This window comes from Podarcis bocagei, assembly GCF_964188305.1.
Source record: "Podarcis bocagei genome assembly, chromosome: 5".
NCBI lineage: Eukaryota > Metazoa > Chordata > Lepidosauria > Squamata > Lacertidae > Podarcis > Podarcis bocagei.
The window spans coordinates 37,011,970-37,033,311 of NC_138129.1; the positions used below are offsets into that span (position 1 = coordinate 37,011,970).

At 40.2% G+C, this 21,342-nt stretch overlaps 1 protein-coding gene across 1 annotated transcript in view; it reads right to left on the reverse strand.

Annotated features, from left to right (window-relative positions):
• Positions 1-21,342, reverse strand: part of LRIG2 (leucine rich repeats and immunoglobulin like domains 2) — a 48,198-nt gene that overhangs the window by 24,490 nt on the left and 2,366 nt on the right. The window contains exon 2 of the mRNA XM_081195169.1: positions 455-520. Within this exon, the coding sequence (XP_081051295.1) occupies positions 455-520 (66 nt within the window). The remainder of the gene's footprint in view (positions 1-454; positions 521-21,342) is intronic.

A 21,342-nucleotide genomic window follows, 5' to 3' on the forward strand; every position in this document is an offset into this window, starting at 1 on the left:
GACTAGAGGTATACAGCCATAAATTATGCTGGTCGATTAATATCAGTATTCAAATGACAACCTTCTATAGTTCCTGCCACTTTACATCTTCTAATCAGCTTCCCTTCCTGGGACCCTCCCTCTGGGCTGTTCCCTGAGCCATCCTTACTGTCAAAAAGACAGGCAACTGGTGCCCTCAAGATATTGTCAGGACTACAACTCTCATCGGCACTGACCACTGGACCTACTGGCTGGGGCTGATGGGAGTTGGGAGTCTAGCAACAACTGAGGGCACCAGGCTGGCCATCCCTCTCTGCTTAGCCCATTTTTTCTATTTCTCCTTTCCTAAACCTCTGCCTGTTCTGTCCCCCTGAAATATTACGGCAGCTCAGCTGTTTGCTGATGGAAATTACATTACTATGCCTACCACCAAAACAAACCCATGGCGTATTACAATATAGCTAGAAGAACTTACACTTCTTGTAGTATTTGACCCGATGAATCAATGGTCCAGTTAGAAGATAATAAATGACTCAAATCCCTGAGGATGGAAAAAGAAAATTGCAAGATTATAAATAGTTCAGACAGTATAAAACTAAATTTATAAAACTTCAATGATGCTAGAGGTACAGTGGTACCTCGGGTTAAGAACTTAATTCATTCCAGAGGTCCATTCTTAACCTGAAACTGTTCTTAACCTGAGATACCACTTTAGCTAATGCGGCCTCCCATTGCCGCCACCGCACGATTTCTGTTCTCATCCTGAAGTAAAGTTCTTAACCCGAGGTACTATTTCTGGGTTAGCGGAGTCTGTAACCTGAAGTGTCTGTAACCTGAAGCATCTGTAATCTGAGATACCACTGTATTTGCAAATTGATTACATACAATCTAATGTTACATCAAAGAGACAGAGAATCTTCACATCTTGCATCTGCAGCTTTTAATTCATTCATTCAAAAATTCATCCAGGTTATCTAGTCCTGAGCAACTACCACATGCCAATCGGTATTTCAAACTAGTAGTGCAAAGTCCTAATATACTGGAAATGCTCATTAAAAGGGGGACAGGGGGCAGAACGTGCTTTAAATATTCTGACTAAAAGTATGATAGTTTGGTTAAAAGATATCAAATTGGGCAAACTAATCTACACTGAAAACATGGATCATGGCACTCTTGGTTCTTTTAGACAACTGACTGAATAGACTGCTTAGATAGAACATGGTTTTCCCCTAGTATGTTTTAGATGTTCTAGATGTTTTAGAAATGAACCCAGATTGCTTGTGATATCCCAATTGGACAGGTGGCACCTGGATAAATTACCAATTACTGAATAGAAAACCAATGCTTGCTATTAGTTTGAACAAGCATCTATTGCTATGTCAGCTTTAAAATGGATTGAAGAAATTAAATGTAAAATGTATTTGAGACAAATGCCAGCTCCAAATCAACTGCTAAAGTTTTGAGATAAATACAAAATAAGCCAAAATACAAAATAAGCCAACTTTTGCTTGGGGGAATAATTAAACAAACCTATTGAGAAAAAGCCTAATTTCTCAAGATTTGCCAAGATAACACATGTATTACTTAGAAAAGGTTTAAATTAGCAATATTATATTATCAAATACTATTCAGCAGTCAACATACTAGAAATTCTGAATTAACTAAGACCTTTTAACATACTGCAAGACATAAGTGTGGGAGGAATGTAAAGAATATAGTCTCAATTATATACAATGTTTTTAAAAATAAGTCACCTGACTTGCAAAATAAGTCACCTGACTTACAGTAGAATCAGGATTTACAACAAAATATTTCAGATTTGACTATAGGGATATAATCTCTCACATTTTTCAATATCAGCTTCGATGAAAGAAGCAATAAAATAAAATACTATTACAGTATAGCTGAAGTGAACACAGGTAGAAATTTTTAAGTACAGAAACACATTTGATGGAGCTGTCATTAGAAGGTCACAGGGCAGTTCATAAGATAAAAATACAATGCAAAGGCACAAATAAATAGTTAAAACAAAAACAACAAAATAATAACCCCTCCCACAAACACATTTAAAAGGCTGTAGAATATCAATCTGTCAAAGACCTGGTTAAAGAAGAACCTGAGATAAATCAGAAATACTACTTATAATTATGATATTACTCCAGAATGTATTGCTTGAACAAGAGGTGAATGGGCTCAACAATAGAAAGTGACTAATCAAAGTTTAGGAAATAGCAGGAATTGACAAACTGACTGATACTATGTATCAAAAGTAGTAAGCTACATCTTCAAGTTACTTACTATGAACAATAGTCTCAACTGATTATTTAAATATTTGTGGGCAGAAACTGTTGAAGGCACACTAGACTATTTTTATTTAATTAACAAAATATAAATTAAAATAACCCAATACCAGAGTCAATTCAAACATGCAGTTCCTTACATGATAAAATTGTTGTGGGCCTGTACTTTGATACTTCATATGGCTGGCCATTTGTTTTATATCACACATGTCAAAAGATTATATCAGATATATAAATTATTTCTGACGTGTACTTTTCCTATGAGACATAATTTATGTAGGATTACCAGCCTCATACAAGGACTTCCGGGTTGGTGCCTCCGGCAATGGCTGAATTCCTCTGATCGGGAGGAATTTGCCCCGTGGGAATTTGGTTCTGTACCGCCACGGCGAAGGCGGAGACCCGTAAAAATCACAGGCGGGAGAAGCCTGTGAACGTGGGATTCGGCGGGCACCTTTTGCGCCTCCCCTACTCGCGGGGAAACCCGGTTTCAGGGATCCGGAGCGATGTGGGGTGAGTGGCGCAGTGCTTCGAATCGTCTGCTTCTTCCACGGAGCGAAGCCGCATAGCTGTTGTAGGAGAGCACTGACTTTTTTCTGTGGACAATTTGACTCTAAACTAATTACCCGTGAGTAGAGCTGAATTGGGAAGAATTGGATTTTTAAACGTCTAATCTGGCATCGAAACGGGGAGGTTCAATACAGGAAGTCCGCCTCCCTCTTTTGTAGATAAACTGAAGCAAGGAGGCTGCAAGCTAAAGTCTTGGAAAGTCTTTTGTAAAAAACTAAATTTCCATCGGTAAAGAACTAACCCCCCCCCCTTTTTTTGGAGACAGGAGAAGACGGGGGAAGTGGTGGACTGAATATGCCTGTAGGAGAGAGTTAAGAGAGTTAAAATACCGCTGCTCTGACCCTGGAAACGGACTGCTAGCAGGATTGATGTTTTTTGGAATGTCCATTGACAGCGTTTAGAACGTTCATTGACAGGTAGCTGAACAAGAGAATACATTGTTGCTACTGTCTCCGGTTGTTTTCAAAAAAAAAGGAGGAAAGTAACTGAAAATTGAAACTAACATTGGATTATTGAAACTGTGTTTAAAAGAGGACATACTGACCGATACAAATAGAAACTGTTTTCCCCTAGTGGAAGCTCTTGAAATTGGTTACTTTACAGGAGCTGGGCTAGGGGAATTTCCAGCTGCAAGATAATAAAGTGTGAGACTTTGGAATTGACCTTGAATCTCTTAAGTGTTATGGCAAACGGAAAGGAAAAAACAGTCAGGATGTCGACAGAAGAGGCCTTAGTGGCTGCATTATTGAAAATAAACGATTCGCTGGAACAACTTCACAAGAAAACAGATGTGATAAATGTGAAAATGGATGCTGCAAAAATTGAAATTGACTTAATCGTAGAAAGTTTAAATAATTTGGGACAAAAGGTGAATACCAATTCAGAAACCACCCAGAAACTGACACAGGAATCTACTCTGATATGGCAAACTGCAGATGAAGTCAGGGAAAAAACCCTTGCTGCTGAATTTAAAGCATTTCAACTGGAGAGGAGAGTCCCATCCATACAAACTGATGAACATATGCTGACATTCATTATGATTGAACTTAAAGAAGAAAAGATGAATTTGAGGACCAGAGCCCTATCTGAACTGGAAAAGGAAAGCTTGACAGAGTTTCAGGAGGCGACAGGACTAACATCGGTTGAGAAAGAGAGGTATTTGGGGGTTAGTATGACCGCCAAAAATGTGAATCTGTTTAAGGATAACTGTGAAGGATGTTGGATTGAAGAGAAGGGGGATTTAGAAATATGGACAAATCAGAAGTTGTTACTGTTGGGCCGAGTTACTGTGGTGGGGATGAGGGCTGCTGTGTTGCTGGGGATGTTGTTTTTGTTTCAAACATTGCAAGCTTTGGATGGGATGGATTGTTTCAGGAAGTGGCAGAGGGATGTTTTTAGAGTTGTTTGGCAGGGCAGGAAGCCTCGAGTAAAACTTAAGATATTGATGGATGCCAAAGAAGGAGGTGGACCTGCCCTGCCAGACCTTTAAATTTCATTGTGAACCATCTGCTTTTTGCTGGTTGAGAGAATGGCTGCTTCTTGAAAACACTGAAGTGTTGGACAATGGCAGACGAAGTTGATGGACTATATGGAATTGGCGGAAATGACTGGCAAGATCCAAGACCACGGAGAAGAGTTGGTGGAAGAAGATTCGAAAAAGTTTAAAGACTATTTATAGAAATATTGTAAAATTAAGGAATGTTAGAAAAGTGTTGGAATGAAGTTATATGGCTTTAGTAGAAATGTTATAAGGAATTAAGTATAAATAGATTAATAGAAAATTAAAGGAAAAATAAGGCAAGAATGTGTTAAAGATAATTATAGGATAGAAAACAGAGTAAGATGGAAAGGAATTGCTGAAACAATTAATAGAAGTGGAATACGAAAAGGGAGGTGTGAGGAGGTCGCTGGAAATAAGTGAACGAAATATAAGATATTGAAAATGTTTGAGGGGTTTTTAAATTGTTTTTGTTGGTTTTTGTTTTGTTTTGTTTTGTTAGTTCATGTAGCGTTTTTGTATTGTATTTGCATTGTTTTTTCTCTTTTTTTGTTTGTTTGTAGTGTTGTGTTGAAAATGTTGAAAAAGTAATAAATATCATTTAAAAAAAAAGGATTACCAGCCTCATACAAACAACATGCTTAAGTCTAAGTAACACATGAACTTACCAAACGTGCAGTCTTTTTCTATGCTAGGGGAACATTAGGAAGAACTTCCTGACAGTAAGAGCTGTTCGACAGTGGAATTTGCTGCCAAGGAGTGTGGTGGAGTCTCCTTCTTTGGAGGTCTTTAAGCAGAGGCTTGACAACCATATGTCAGGAGTGCTCTGATGGTGTTTCCTGCTTGGCAGGGGGTTGGACTCGATGGCCCTTGTGGTTTATTCCAACTCTATGATTCTATGAAGTGGGAAACTTTGGAAGGAACTTGGAAGGGCATGTTTTAAAGGTCAAACAGTCTCTATTTCCACACTTTATTTTGCTGCGTATTTTATGATTTTAAATCTCTGCTGGGGTTCTTTCACCAAAACACACTTGCCCCCAAACTGGATCTTAGAATCCAGGGAATTCTCCTTTCTATATATATTCCACCACCACTCTGGCAAACCATTTTGAGGTAGGTAAAGCTTTATGCAAGGAATCATCTGTAAGAAATCAAGAGGAACTTAAACATCCAAACCATACCAGAGTTGACAGGTGGGGAACCATACATATCCAATCAAAATATTCAACGCTGACACGGCGACTTCATTATAGCAAGGCTTATAACCTAACTGAAAGCTTTCAGAAAACGTGCACACCCTTCTACTAAATCTTATGTAGCCAATATTATTTGAATGTTACAGCAAGTATCTAAAAATACGGTGAATGTTTACATTTACACATGAATGCCAACCATGCCAAGATGAATTTTTAACTGTAAAAAAAATGCTACATGTTTTATTCACTTTATGTCACAAATGCTGAGTGTCATGATTAGGTAGATGCATATAAGTTTTTGAACATTTACAAGATTTGCCTGGAATTTACAATATTCACAAAAGACAGAACTGTAACATGGAATATTATGGTAAATACATATGTAATCAAGGTGATGCCCCTGCTAGTGTGGCCAATGGTCAGGGACGATGGGAATTGTAGTCCAGCAAATGTGTGGTGGACACCATGTTAACTATCCCCATGACACTATATCTGGGAAACCTACTGGTGTGAGTCCTGGGAGACCTGCTCCCTGCCTTGCAGGCCTTTTCCCACCTGGCCTAGGGGGACAAGACCCTGACTGACTCCAGCTACAAAAGCTGAGACTGCTGAAGAGGACAGATACCATCTTGGTGCAGACCCAAGTCATTGAGCCTCAGCTGCCACCTGCCATGTTAGGTTTAGCAGTAACAGCAGCAGATATGCTCAATGATTATGATAATATTTTATTCTCTTGTTAATTCTCTTGTTTATTCTCTTGTTTTAAATGTGCATTTTCTAACTGGCTTCCTTTAAGTAATGTTTTCTTTTGAAATGTTTTCAGATTTTTTTTTTGTTAACATTGCTGTTTAAGATAATATTTTCGTTTCCTGCTAATATGTTGCTCTGAATGTAATTTTATATTTTACTTTCTTCATTAATGTTTTATTTGAGGCTGGCCTCAACTAGAGCCAGGGCCTTCTCGGCTGCAGCTCCAAACTGGTGGAATGCTCTGTCAAAAGAGACTAGGGCCCTGCGGGACCTGACATCTTTCCGCAGGGCCTGCAAGACAGAGTTGTTCCGCCAGGCCTTTGGTCAGGGCGCAGCCTGACTCCCTCCTCTGGCAACCTGCACATAATTCTGCTTAATTGGTTGCCATCAATTTGATTTAATTAATTTTTATAATGAAATATTTTTAGATTGTGTGATTATTTGACTGATTATTTGATTGTTGTTAGCCGCCCTGAGCCTGGCTTTGGCTGGGGAGGGCGGGATATAAATAAAATTTATTATTATTATTATTATTATTATTATTATTATTATTATTTGATGTTTTAATGTGTTGCAAACCACTCTTGAGATTTTTTTTCTTTAAAATATAAAGCAGTATAGAACTGAAATTAATAATAATAAGAATAATCTGAAAGTTGAATAAAAAAGAAACTTATTCTGTCAACATCAGCATGATTGTATGCATTTTATGGAAGGTTCTAACCTAAACTTTCAAAGGGGGACGAAGTTGCTGTTTTTTATTGCAAGAACAATTTCCCTGCTGATTCTTAAGAGTGAGACTTCGGGCCTAAAACTGGCGCTCCTAAAACAACTACAAACATACAATAATCAAAGCAGACTTCTATTTTTACCTTGTTAATGCATTTTGGCTCTCTTCCAGAGAGGAGATGAGACCCAGGTTGCTTGTGCTGACAGCTCAAGCACAGTATGTGAGAGAGCAGGGTTGGCACCTAAAGCAAGTTTATGAAACAGTCCAGATAACAAAGATGGCAAGCAGTTTATCTTGTCAGAATGAGTGAACTGTTGATGGATGCTGGCATGTTTGAACAATATCTCCATTAAAACAGAAAGTTCCGGCCCAGCTAGTCAGCCATACCTATCTATCAATGAAGTAGTAGCTATTGCTCCCCTGATTTTTCTAAAAGCTTTGTCCCCAATGCTAGCTGATAACAGCACCTGCTATTTACATTTTATAGCACCTCTCTTTTTATGATGCACTATTATTATTGCTATAATGGAAGTGCTACACCAAAACAGGAGACAGAAGATCAAAAATAAATTCTCATTAATTGTGATATCTTTTTTTAAAAAAAATCTGGTTTGAGCAGACTCAAGAGGATACACATTTGCTGCTTTGAACTTTCAACCTTTGAGTTATGTCAGATTATGTCATTCTTAGAGTAGACCAATTGAAATAATGGACTTAAGTTAGTCATGAGTCATAAGTTCTCACTACTCTTAAATATGGTTTAGTTAGTCTGATACATACCTTTACTACAAAGCAACTCAGTGGACAATTAGGAGCCAATTCACACACCACTGTCAGGTTAGTAATGAAATATGTGCAACATTTCCTCAAAATAACTTGCCCTGTTATTCTTTCTACCAAAGCTTGCAATGACCAGCTTCATATTTTGAATCCTACTGTAATCCAGTAACCTGCCACACCATCATGACGTTGCAATATTTAGCTAGTAATGTTTTAAACAGACAGAAGTAACAGCAAACAGGTTTTCCAAAGGCAGCTCTGCTGCTTGTGTTGCAAAAGCAACATGCATATTAGGCAAAAATAACTGCACCTTGTTATATGAAGCAATCAATAACTGGTTAGGAACAAAGTGATAATCATATTCAAGCAGATGGTTTTCCCCCTCCCCTTTCCAAACATGTCAGAGCATACAAAAGACATGCTAAGGCAAGTAAGAAATTCATAATAACCTTAAATGGAAACAAAAAGCTGACTCGAGTTTTGCTGCTTAACTGTTCTACCTCTACTGGGTATCTGAAGAAGGTATCTGAAGAAGTGTTTATGCACAGGAAAGCTTATACAGTGGTACCTCAGGTTACATAAGCTTCAGGTTACAGACTGCTAACCCAGAAATAGTGCTTCAGGTTAAGAACTTTGCTTCAGGATGAGAACAGAAATCGTGCTCCAGCGGCACGGCAGCAGCAGGAGGCCCCATTAGCTAAAGTGGTGCTTCAGGTTAAGAACAGTTACAGGTTAAGAACTGACCTCGGGAACGAATTAAGTACTTAACCTGAGGTACCACTGTACCCAGAACAAACTTAGCTGGTCTCTAAGGTGCTACTGGACAATTTTTGTATTTGCTTCGACTGTGTCAGACCAACACGGATACCGACCTGAATCTGTTCTACCTCTACTGTTAGAGGCAGAGTGCTTCTGAATGTCAGGTGCTGGGAATCGCAAGTGAGGAGAGAGTTGTTACTTTGGGGCATCCGGTTGGCCACTCTGACACTAGGATGGCCAGTTGGGCCATTTTTCTGATCCAGCAGGCTGTTCTAGTGTCCTTAATCAAGCAATCTATTTTGTCATTAGGTCACAACCAGTTATAATTTTATGACACAAATCTGGCAAATAAGTCAGATTCATTGCTACACGGCTGGTTGTTTATCTTGTAGGTTTCTGTTTTTGCTTTGGCAAGGACATTAGCTGGTGGATTTTGAAGGGCTGACTACAAGATCAAGCAGATATATCTTTGCTAAAATAAGTATAACTTAAACCTGTATAGGAGGGTACAGCTGCCTTAATAAAATCTAGTTACACCTGTCTACAATAGGGATTTCATGGAGAGTTGCAAAACAAACAAACAAAAGGCAATTAAGAAATCTCTAAAGAGAAAGCCTTCCCCTGTCTCAAAGTTTAACTGTATAGAAAACAAACCACAGAAGTGAAACAATTTTTGTTACTGTATAATGGAAATGGAAAATTGCTCATGTCAGGTTTTTTTTAAGTCATTAAAGTACTTTACACCAGGGTGGATTTGATTTAAATCCAATCAATTTTAATCACGATTTTAATCACTAGTCAGTAAGACTTGATTTAAATCATTTTTTTACAGAAAGACTTATTCTTCCTGGTATCATCTTAATATTTACAACCACAGAAAGGTTTCATTTTTGGAATAATAAATTTTCAGAGGAGTTTTTATAGTTATATCAAATTTTTTTGATTTGGTTATACTATTAGTAATACATAGACAGATAATTATGAAATTATTGTGAGGTTTACTAGGTTAACTGTTTATATTTGGACAACGTTTCTGCTGTACTTTATTGGAAGGAGAAAAATAATCATTTCCTTAATAACAATTTAAACAATTTATTTAACTAAAACAATAACATTATAGCATATGTATCCATGTTCATTAACTGATGTGATCAAACAATATTTTTTTTAAGAGACTGAGTTTTAGCACACACGAAAAACTTAAAACTAATACTTATTTCCTGATGAATAGCCTTTGGACTATAATGTAACTTAAATAGAAAAATATATTTATAAAGATTTTTCCTCCAAAAGCATTTTATTTTAAAAATCCAATTTTTAAAAATTCCAATTTTAAAAATCTGAATTTTTTTAATCATTGATTTTTATCTACCCTGCTTTACATACAAAAAGGTAATATAGTATCTTTAAGGTTCTGGAAATGCTTAGATCCAGCCTGGCTGGATTCTAATGTCTAGCATTCCAATATAGAGCCTGAATCCTAAGGTAAGTAAACATAAGGAAATTCACATCAGTAAACTTTCCCATTCTCTCATTTGTCTTCTAAAAAGCCTCTGTAGGAGGTAGAGAATAGAGGGCTCTCGTGGACAATATGGGATGGGTTGTTCAGGAGGGACTCCTGAAATAAACAAGAGACTGGAGGGGGGAAGAAGAAGATAGGATACTAGCATGAAATTTTATGGATAAAGCCCGTTAAAACTGTCTTCTCTTCAGTTTTTCAATACTATACATACTATGAGACTATCAACAGGAAAAATACACTAACGCTGGTCTCAGCAGGGAAAGCGGTTTGTCTTTTACTGCTGTTATAAGCCAAGCATCTACATATTCTAGTCTACAGGGATTCAGCTGTAGTAAGCAATGAATTATTAAAATACCAGTATCATGTAGTCAGAGGTGCTGTTAATGTAGCTGTTCGGTACCATGAAGCTGTAAATAATTCAGGGAAGGTATGAAGAATCACAGCACGTTTTTGAAGCAGTTAGGTCTGAATTTTACAAAGTAGCAGAGAAGTGTGGATGATTCCTCAGCAATCAAAACAAGGGCAGCAAGGTTGTTGTTGTTTTTTTTTAAAAAAACCCATTACTCTTCAAATATTAGCTTGGAACACTTAGAACACCAATTACACATTAATGGTGCTATTACAGACTTTGGCAAAGACATCTACAAAACTGTGCTGCAATCTGTAACTGTGCTATATTTGTAAAATGCAAGTGGGGCCTTTATTTTTGTATTTCCTCCACAGTATGAAATTGCCAGAGAAACTGTACCTCCCTTCAGGCTCATGCTTCACAGTAGGAAAAAAGAGCATTGCTGACTAGGGACTTGTTCACACTAGAATGGGTCCCTGAGGCAATGAATGAGGGAAGAACATCAGCTCCTTGGTGCCAGAAGTGATGTTAGTGAAAACGCAGATGTTTCAGAGGGAAGCAGCAAATAAGAGACTCACACAAATACTCATAGTGACTTTATAAATACAGCTTCGCAACATTAAGACCTAGAACAGACTCCAGCAGACTTGAGGTACCCTCACAGAAGCTAATCACATCTTTGTCCCACCATCATCACTTACGGTAAAAAGAAAAAGGGTTTAGCAACCTTTCATGCTTAATCTGTGCCCATCCAAAAACTACAACCTATACCAGGGCAAAAGGGATCAGGGATTGTCTTAGCTGCACAGAAATTCAAACTGCATTGCCAATTTCCTTCTGTCTGCAGCTTCTAGACCCAGATTAATGGTACAGCTGCCTGATGTCAAAAGTCTCCTCTTTCAAGAAGGTCAAACTGACACCATAGGTTTCTAACATTAAGTCAGTGTCAGCAAAGTATCCTGCTTGATGTATGGTATTAGATCATCATTTCCAGAGTCAACAGAAATGACTTTCTAATAATACTGCTCCAAGTGAGCAGTTGCTATAGTTATTAGTTAACTGCAAATAGGGTAGAACTTTCAGATAATATTATTAAGCAGCAGTTTGCACTATGTACAGGTTGAGAAAGTCTGCTACACAGCATTCATTATCATGCCCATATCATTTAGAAGATGCTTGCATAAAATTCTTCCTCTGGTTAGCTGTGCTTTCTTGGGCTTGTGAAAGGGATGAGTGGCAACCTTGGAACTTGGAGTGGTATCATTTTCATCCACCTAGGAATCTGCATATGACTGCAGAAATGCAGACAGCCATGTATGCTTTATGGAAAACTCCTCAGAATCACTACCAGCCATGCATCTAGCACCACTCAATTACCATTAATATTTTTAAAATTATTATTCCTATGAAGTTGTAGAGGTTTGCTATGTTAAACATTTCTAGACATTTGTTTTACACTGAGCACATTTTTATTTTGACACTGCAAGGCTTCACTTGGCACTTGTAAGCAACACTCTAAAGAGTGACAGATTGGTTAGAAATGGAAGAGAAAATAGTAATCACTTTGATTATATTGAATACCCCACCACAGAGCCTGTTTGACTGCATCAGCTATTAGCACAAAGCTACCCCCATGGGGGTATCCAACTTGCTATTTTCCTTTGCCATGAATGATTCATAATCCAGCCCTAGAAAAACAGCCTATGGTATCTTTCACCACTATGCCAACAGAAACTGCCAACAAAATCCCCTGAGGTTCTGTTCTGCAAGTTATGAACTAATGGGCAGATGTGCCAAGGGCAAACAAAGCCCTCGTGCTCTACATCACAATAAAGTATGACATCTGGCAACTGATTTTTGTCTTTGAAAACCTATTATAGACAATTCAAGTGAAAAGTAATAATTTTACACACTATTAACTTGCTATTTGTCAAAATACTCCACAATCACAATGAATGTACCCATGCTGTTATTTACAACACTTCGAAGATTGCATAACATGAGAAACCCAACTTCTCACTGTATTTGCTGCTAAGCTGTTCTGTATACACAATCCGTTGCCTGCTTGGACATAAGGGGTTTTTTTTTGGAAAAGCTAAAAATCTGCTCTCATTACAAATGTCAAGGAAAGATTTTCTTTTGTTTTCCTAACGAAACACCTCACTTATTCTTGATGAGGAAACCATTTTTCTTGGCAAAGGCTTACATGTAACCTGGAAGAGACTTGAAGGGCTTGTTAAATGTAATAAATTCCTAAATGGTGGAACATTATTAGTGCACTTAAGTAATATTAAGCTCAACTTCATAGGTACCACAGGCAGAGCATTTCCTAGCTAGCATGTTCTGAGTGAGGAAAAAAAGGATTAACTTTTAAAGATACAATTTACATGAAAATTCTCACATTTTTGCAGTGAGGATGATTCTGAATGATCAAATGACTAGCAGTTGATGCAAAATAGTTTTTCAGCTTCTTAGAAATGAATGATAGAAACCCATGTCAGTGTCAGAGAACTGTTTGTGAATATACCACAATTGTATACTGATGATCGTGTTGATAGGCAGTTACGACACAAATAAGATGATTTCAGTACTGGGACTGGTCTACCCAGTCTGCTTTGTAGAGTTAAAGCAAGAATCATAGAATCATAGAGTTGGAATAGACCACAAGGGCCATCGAGTCCAACCCCCTGCTAAGCAGGAAACACCATCAGAGCACTCCTGACATATGGTTGTCAAGCCTCTGCTTAAAGACCTCCAAAGAAGGAGACTCCACCACACTCCTTGGCAGCAAATTCCACTGTCGAACAGCTCTTACTGTCAGGAAGTTCTTCCTAATGTTTCACTTGAATTCCATCAGGAACTACACTTATTTTCTGAATTATCATGAAGTGTTAATGAACCAAAATGTAACTCTGGCCTATTTGTAACACTTTAGAATGAAAGCAAGGTTCTCACATGATTCAATGCGCCACGTGGAAAACAACCCTTCCTCAGTTCAGCCTCCATACCCAAGGACTGGAAACAGCCAATGTAACACCATTTTTTAAAAAAGGAATCGGGGGGGGGGGCTTTGCTGCAAATTACAGGCCACATAGCTTAATGTCTGACAAAATGCACAGTTAAAGACAAAATCATCAAATATACAGAAGAATAAGCCTTGCTGAAGCACAGCTAGCATGGCTTCCACAAGGGTAACCCCTGTCTCACTAACCTATTATCAAGTTCTTTTACAGTATCAACAAGCATAATAGGAAGAAGTGATCTACTTGATATTATGTATGTGGACTTTTTAAAAAGCTTTCAACAGACCCCCCAAGTAAGTTTGTTGTTGTTGTTGTTGTTTAGTCGTTTAGTTGTGTCCGACTCTTTGTGACCCCATGGACCAGAGCACGCCAGGCACCCCTGTCTTCCACTGCCTCCCGCAGTTTGGTCAAACTCATGCTGGTAGCTTTGAGAACACTGTCCAACCATCTCGACCTCTGTCGTCCCCTTCTCCTTGTGCCCGCCATCTTTCCCAACATCAGGGTCTTTTTCAGGGAGTCTTCTCTTCTCATGAGGTGGCCGAAGTATTGGAGCCTCAGCTTCACGATCTGTCCATCCAGTGAGCACTCAGGGGTGATTTCCTTAAGAATGGATAGGTTTCATCTTCTTGCAGTCCATGGGACTCTCACGAGTCTCCTCCAGCAGCATAAATTCTTCGGTGATCGTGAAATAATAAATAAGCAGTTCCTATTCCCCAAGAGGAGCTCAACAGGAAGCAACGAGTAGGAATAAAAGGACAACGTTCCTGATGGAGGGAGGGAGGCAGTGGAATCCCCTAAGGATCAGTACTGGGACCTGTGCTTTTTAACTTGTTCATAAACCATCTGGGGTTAAGAGGTGAGCAGCGAGATGGCCAAGATGCTAATGATACTAAGCTGTTCAGAGTTGTTAAAACAAAAAGGGATTGCAAAGAGTGGAGTTGGATGGTAAAGGGAATGGAGAAACTCCCCTATGAGGAAAGGATGTCAAATTTGTAGCCTTTTAGTTTAGATAAAAGGTGAGTAAGAGGAGAAGTGATAGAAGTGCAGAAAATTATGCATGGCATGGAGAAAGTTGATAGAGGAAAAGCTTTTCTCCCTCTCCCATAATGCTAAAACTCATGAACATCCAATGAAGCTGAACATTGGACTGACAAAATAACTCTTCACACAGTGCACAGTGATGGCCACCAACTTTGAAAGAGAATTAAACAAATTAATGAGTGTAAAGGCAATCAATGGCTACTAGAGAGAACAGGATGCTAGATGAGATGGGCCACTGGCCTGATCCAGCAGGTTCTTGATATGTTCTTAAGAATGACTACGATACACTTGCCAAAACAAGTACTTTTTAAATTACAGACTTTATAGTTTTAAAAGAGATAAATCATTGTTTTGTTTCATTCACTGCACGTTATAATAATGGAGAAATGACAGTGACAGGGCACACACTTTACATGCAGACGGTCCTTGGTTCAATTCCTGGCATCTCTAGAGGTGGGAAAGACCCTGTTTGAGACCCTGGGGAGTTGTCACCAGACTCGACAATACTGAGTTAGATGGCTCAGCAGCCTTGAGCTAAATTTTTTATAATGTAACAAGCAAGAAAAGGAGAAAGTGTGTTCTCCTCTGCTTTTCTCCACAGATATACTAGCCCTTCCCCCTACTTTTTGTTGGAAACCAAATACTGAGTTAAAAGGGGGGGGGAATTGGGAGGGGACACAGAAGAGAACTTCCTTTGTTTCAGATTAAGTAATTGTAAAATCATAAACTGTCTTGGCTAGGACTGGCATTAAGAACATTTAAAATTTAATTAAGATAAATACTTGGCTATAATACAAGAACTATTTATTTTCAAGGTGTGAACTGATTTAATCCCAAACGGCTTATAGGTTGTGAGTTCTTGCTCATCTCCACCCCTTCAATTTAGTGAATTTGAGGAAATTAACACATATGCATTCCCAGTCTTACATGTTTACTTTGAAGTACGTATCATTGTGCTCAAAGACGTTCAACATTTATTTTATTTCAAGGTGGCTCTAAGGGCATGCAGAAGACCCTAGGCGCAGTCCCTAGTATCTCCAGGTAGGGATGAGAGATACTCTGCCTGAAACCCTGGAGAACTGTTGCCTGTCAGCATAGACAATACTGAGCTATGGTTTGATTTGGTATATGGGTGCTTTCTATGTTCCTAATAACACTTCATCACTACAAGGACGCCTTATGGAGCAATTGAATGATCCCCACTTTCTTCCCCCGCACCTCCTGATTCTGTCCCCAACCCTCCAGAGCAGATTTGAAGGCACACACAAGGGGAGGAGAGAGAGGAAAGCACACTGCACTAGCACATAAAAACCACCCATACTTTTTGTCATAAGAAAAGTCAAAGCAACTAAACTTCTGTACAAGACTCAGGATTTGAGTGCTTTGCATTAATCCAATGAACACTACACCTACAATCCAGAGAGCTAGCAAATACACAGAATCATAGAATTGTAAAGTTGGAAGGGACCCTGAGGGTCATCTAGTCCAACTCCCTGCAATGCAGGAATCTCAACTAGATCATATATGACCGGTGTGTATAGCTCATCATAGGGTACATCTTCTAATTTATGGGCTTTAACTGAGTACTTGACACACTCTGCAAATGCTTTTTTTGGGGTGGGGAATATGATGCTCAGACATTGTTTGTTAATGAAAAATCCTTTCCCAGAAAGACACCTGGGCTATAGATACAGATCACAGTTAAACCAGTCACAGTTAAAGCAGTCAATCCATAAGACAATACCATCATCCATTCTCCACATGGACACCATGTTAAAATGCATGGATTGGAAGTTCAAGTGGAGATTTTGAATGGGAAAAAATATGTTTATTTAAAAGATAGAGAGGCAAGGATGAACTGATGGTGTGCCTTCAACATGGTGAGTGAAATAATGCAAGATGAAATCTTATATATAGCAAGTCAGACCAAAAAAAGGTTAGAAAAAAGTAACATATCCTTACATACTTTGGAAAGAGAACAGCAGCCCTGACAAGCAAGATCAAAGGCCTATCCAGACCAGCAATACATTTCAGGGAATGGCCAGGGCACAAAAGCAAAATGCTCTCCCATAGTTTGTCACCAGCACTGAATACTGTAAATTATATAATGCCTCTGAACCTGGAGGTTTTATTTAACTATCAGTTTGACAGATTGTGAATGGATCTATCACTTTTGCCCTGCTTAGGGTGGTGCACCAACTGCAAGTAGACTTACTTTTTCCAATGCACTCTATGTGGGACTTCCTTTGAAGAGCCTACAGAAACGTCAGTTGATCCAGAATGTATCAACAAAACTAGCTGATGTTTGTCTACATGAGCATATTATACCTGTTTTACAACAGCTGCACTAGTTGCCTATTCACAATTCAAACTGTTGGTGATTATCACTGAACTCATTTACAGCATGTGCTCAGGATCCCTGAGGGTTTGTCTCCTCCCGTATCAACTTGCCTCCACCCTAAGATCCATTAGGGAAGCTCTTCTTCATGTTTTGATTGTGAACAAGGCACAGCTGGTTAGATCACAGAAGTGAGCCTAGATTGTGGAACTCCCTATCTTGGGTGCCAGTTTGGCCTTCTCTCTCCTTGCTTTTTGCCACTTTAAGACATTTTAGTATTAGTCCAACAGGCATCTGACATGCTGAGTTCTTCAGGATACTTTTGCGATCTTATTTTAAAGACTGGTTGCATCTTCTGCACTTGCCTTTTTTTCTGATGTTGGACGCCTCTTGAATTCCATTGTTATTTAAAATGTTAGGTCCCTGAGCACTAACAATTCTGTAGAAGGGTGGGCTATAAATATTTTTAATATCACCATAGTCTGTGGACTCCCTGTACAGCATGCACAGGGTCAACAACTCTTGGCTGGTATTGACTGCAAGTGAAGGTTTGTCATCACGAACCAGCTGCCTCAACTTGGGAGAGGGGCATGTTCTTGTCTCTATCACTATGCTAAGCTAAAATTACTGATTTCTTTTTTAAGTTGACTGCTATTGCAAAAGAAAATGGTGATCATCCTCTGGCTATCAAGTGATAAAGTAAAAACAGAATTAACTAGAAGAAAAATGTTTAGTTTAACAGTAACTATTAAACAGTAACTGTTAAACTGCGGGAGGCAGTGGAAGACAGGAGTGCCTGGCATGCTCTGGTCCATGGGGTCACGAAGAGTCGGACACGACTAAACGACAACAACATTAAACAGTTTTTAAAAGGGAACAAGGATTAGAAATCATAAAGCATTCATGTAAAAAATAAAAAGCAAGTTTCAATGATATATTCAAAATTAGATCAAACAAAATTCTAGATGCATAAATTTTGCAGGATGAGTGTCAGGAACACTGCTTTAAGGTGCTTAAGGTGCTTCTGGTCTTACTTGCAAGGCTGGTTCCAGAGAGCAATTTGGCTGGCATGTTCTTGACCCACCTGGCATTTGTATTATGAGGTGCCACCAGGCACTATTTTGTCCTCGGTGCTATTAAATGTCCATGTGAAGACATAAGGAGCAATCACTTCAGGATTTGGAGCAAAGTGTCATCAGTATGCTCTTGGAGATTGATGAAGACTTTTTAAAATTACAGCAGATATTTTAAATAATTGTTTCTGATTTTACAGTTAACATTAAACCATTTTATTCCCACTATATTCCTTTTGTACACCACTTAGAAAATATAGTGTTAAGAAGTATATAAGTCACGGGTGTCAAACACAAGGCCCGCGGGCCGCATTCGGCCCGCCAGACCTTGTCATGTGGCCCGTGGCATCAAGGGCGAGGAAGCGAGCTTCTCATCCTTTTTACTGGTCCCGACCCAGATTTTAGGGTCCGCACTCCGGCGGAGGCTCTCTGCCTTTCTAAAAAGTGACCCACGCGAACAGCCTTCCCTGCCTGCTTGCAGACAGGGCTCCAACCGACGCACCCCGTCGGCGCTGCCCACCAGCCGGTCCCGCAACTTTCGCCTGCCTCGCGGGCCGGGCAAAGAGGCTTTCTGCTCGCTCGGTCCAGTCCGGGGCTCGCTGCGGAGGAGGCGGTCCCGCGAAGCCGAGCTCGGAGCCGGCTGCCTCAGCCCCTCGGAGCCTCCCAGGCGCGGCTGCTCGAGGGGGCGATTCGCGCGCGCGGCAACTTTTGGAGCCCGAGGGAGCCGCGGAGGCTGGCAGCGAGGGCAGGGAGCGAGAGCCACGCTTGGGACGCCGCTCGCTCGGGCCGCAAGAAAAGGCCACTGCGGCGCTGCAGCTGGCGAGGAGATGGCCGGGGGCGCGGGCGGCGGGGCCAGGGGCTGGCAGGGGTCGCCCTGGTGGGTAAGTAGCGGGGCCAGCAGGGGACGGGAACGGCGGAGGCGAGTGGAGAGCGGGGACCCGGCGCAGGTCTTGCCGCAGGCGGAGCGCCCCGGCTGGGCTGGGAGAGGCGAAGCTGCTGCCGGTTCAGCTGCGCAGAGTGGGGTGGAGGGAGCCGGGCGGGTGGGCAGTGTGCCACACCGCAAAGCAGGGGCGCCTCCCACCCCAAAGAGGACCGCGCCGGCATCTGGGCGGCTGGAGCAAAGTGGGAGCCTGCCAGCAACTTGGCTGCGGGAGCCTGGCTACGAAACACCGCCCCCCTCCCCACGCCAACACATCGGCTTTCTCCGGGCCGGAGGACTTGGTGGATAGCCCCCTCCCCGGGAGCAACTGCAGCAGCTCGGGGCCCCAGCAGGACATCCTGGCCACCCGCGCTCGCAGTGCCGCTGGGGCTCCCTTGCAAGGAAGAAACTGCTGCTGCCCAAACTGCAGCTCCGTATCCTCTGACTCCTGAGTACGGCGGCAGGGCGGGGGGAGGCAACATTTGCTTCTGCTCTGCTCTGCTGGGACAGGCTCCTGTCTCCTCCCCGTTGGAGCTCCAGTCTGCCTGGAAGCCCATCTCATCATCTTTTTAAAAAATCATTATTATTTCTTCTTCTTATTTAAAATCGTATTGGAATAGGTATATTAAATAGTGTATAGGTTCAAGACAACACACACCAGTGCCTAAGGAAAAATAACTTTGATAAAGTCCTACAGATACAACCGGCCCTTTGAGGGTGACCAAACTGCTGATGTGGCCCCCGATGAATTTGAGTTTGACACCCCTGATATAAGTGGTTGAAAAAATGAATAAAAGATTTTCCTGCAGCTTGGATGAAGCACTAGAGGACTCAGCATGCTCAGTGAAAATGGGATGCTGACTAACTGTTGAGGTTTGGAGGGGCGGAATGGAACGAAGAGACTGAAACCCAGAACAAAGGATTTTCACACTGTAATGTTTTGTTTTAGGGCTCCATGTGTTACCATCTATATGCTGTTTGGTATAAGTCTTGCACAACAGAACTAAGTCACACATTTATTACACAATATGGAAAGCTAAATGCCATATGACGTGGCTCTCTTATCTTGATTAAATAAAGCCCACGCTCAGTAACAGAGCATTTTCTAAGAGGAGGAACCACAAGCAATGATAGCACTTTTCTAAACCTTTAAAAGCAAAAAAACATTTTTTCAATTAAACTTAGAGAGCAGCTAGCAGCTGTTCACCAGATTTACTTAATCAAGCAAAGTAACAGAAAGCATCTCATGTACTTCTGCCTGCAATCCCAAACTCTTACACAGGAACATTCCCCACTGAATTCAGTGGAATTTACTTACAAGTCGATATGCACAGGATCAGACTGCAAGACTGGTAAAGCTCCTTCTCTCATACAGTTCATCCTGGACCCTGCGGTTGGTAGGCTTGTTGCACTAGGCAGTGAGGTAGGTATATGAGAGCGTTCTCTGTTGTGGTCTGACTGTCAAATATGCTATTGCTTGAAGCTGAGAAGACAGAGACCCTGACAGGTTTCTGCCACTAAAGCATTCTTATTCTCCAGGCATGTGAGGTAAAGTAGTGAGCCCACTTTTGTGTTTAAATACTTCCAGGCTCTTCTACTTTATTAAAAAAAATACTTTTAGTGGCCATTTTAACTAACATACATTCTTTGTGTAACAGCTGTTTATTTCATGGCACCCTAGAAATCACTATGTGTGATGGTCTATAAATTTGGATAAATAAATTAGGCATAATATTCAGAAGTATCAAAAAATGAATCTTAGATTTAAGATTAGACTGCACTAAAGGATTACATACACTTCATAAACATCTATGCAGAAAAGTAATCAGATTTCAAACGGGGGTTTTACGTACTTACAACCCATTTCTTCCAAAGATCAATATTTTTTTTAAAAAAAATGGTGCTACAGCTCCTTTATTAAGACATGTTGTGAAGGAAAACACATTAGTCTTGTATGCACATATACAGCCGTGCATACAAAACTAATGGAAATTCTGAACTGTGGGGCCAACAGGACATAAAATGCAAAAGGTCTGTGACATTTCTAAGCAAGGAGCCTGTATACATTTGGGCTTTGCACAGAAATGTTACAGACCCCATTGTTTATAATTTTTTATCATTTTTTCACTCTGTACCCACATGTGTATATATAATCTGCCAACTGAGGATAAGACTTCATGAATCTTGACATAGTGAGCTCAAGTCTACAAAATCTTATGCTGGAATACATCTGTTGGTCCCTAAATTAAAGGCTGCAATCTACTCAAAAGCCCACTGAATTCAACTGGGCTTACTCCCAGGTTAAATAAGGTTAAGATTACTATGTAAATTAGCTGCATTTCATTCCAACAGGACCTAACTGAGTCATGGTAAGTTTTTCATACTGATGTCAATAGGATCCAAGTTCTGGATTTTAAGTGCCACAATACTTTTTCTTGTGTACATGGCAAGTTTAGCCATCCTCTGCTTTATTGTGCAGATTTAGACGTGTGACAACAAAACAAACAAATCACAC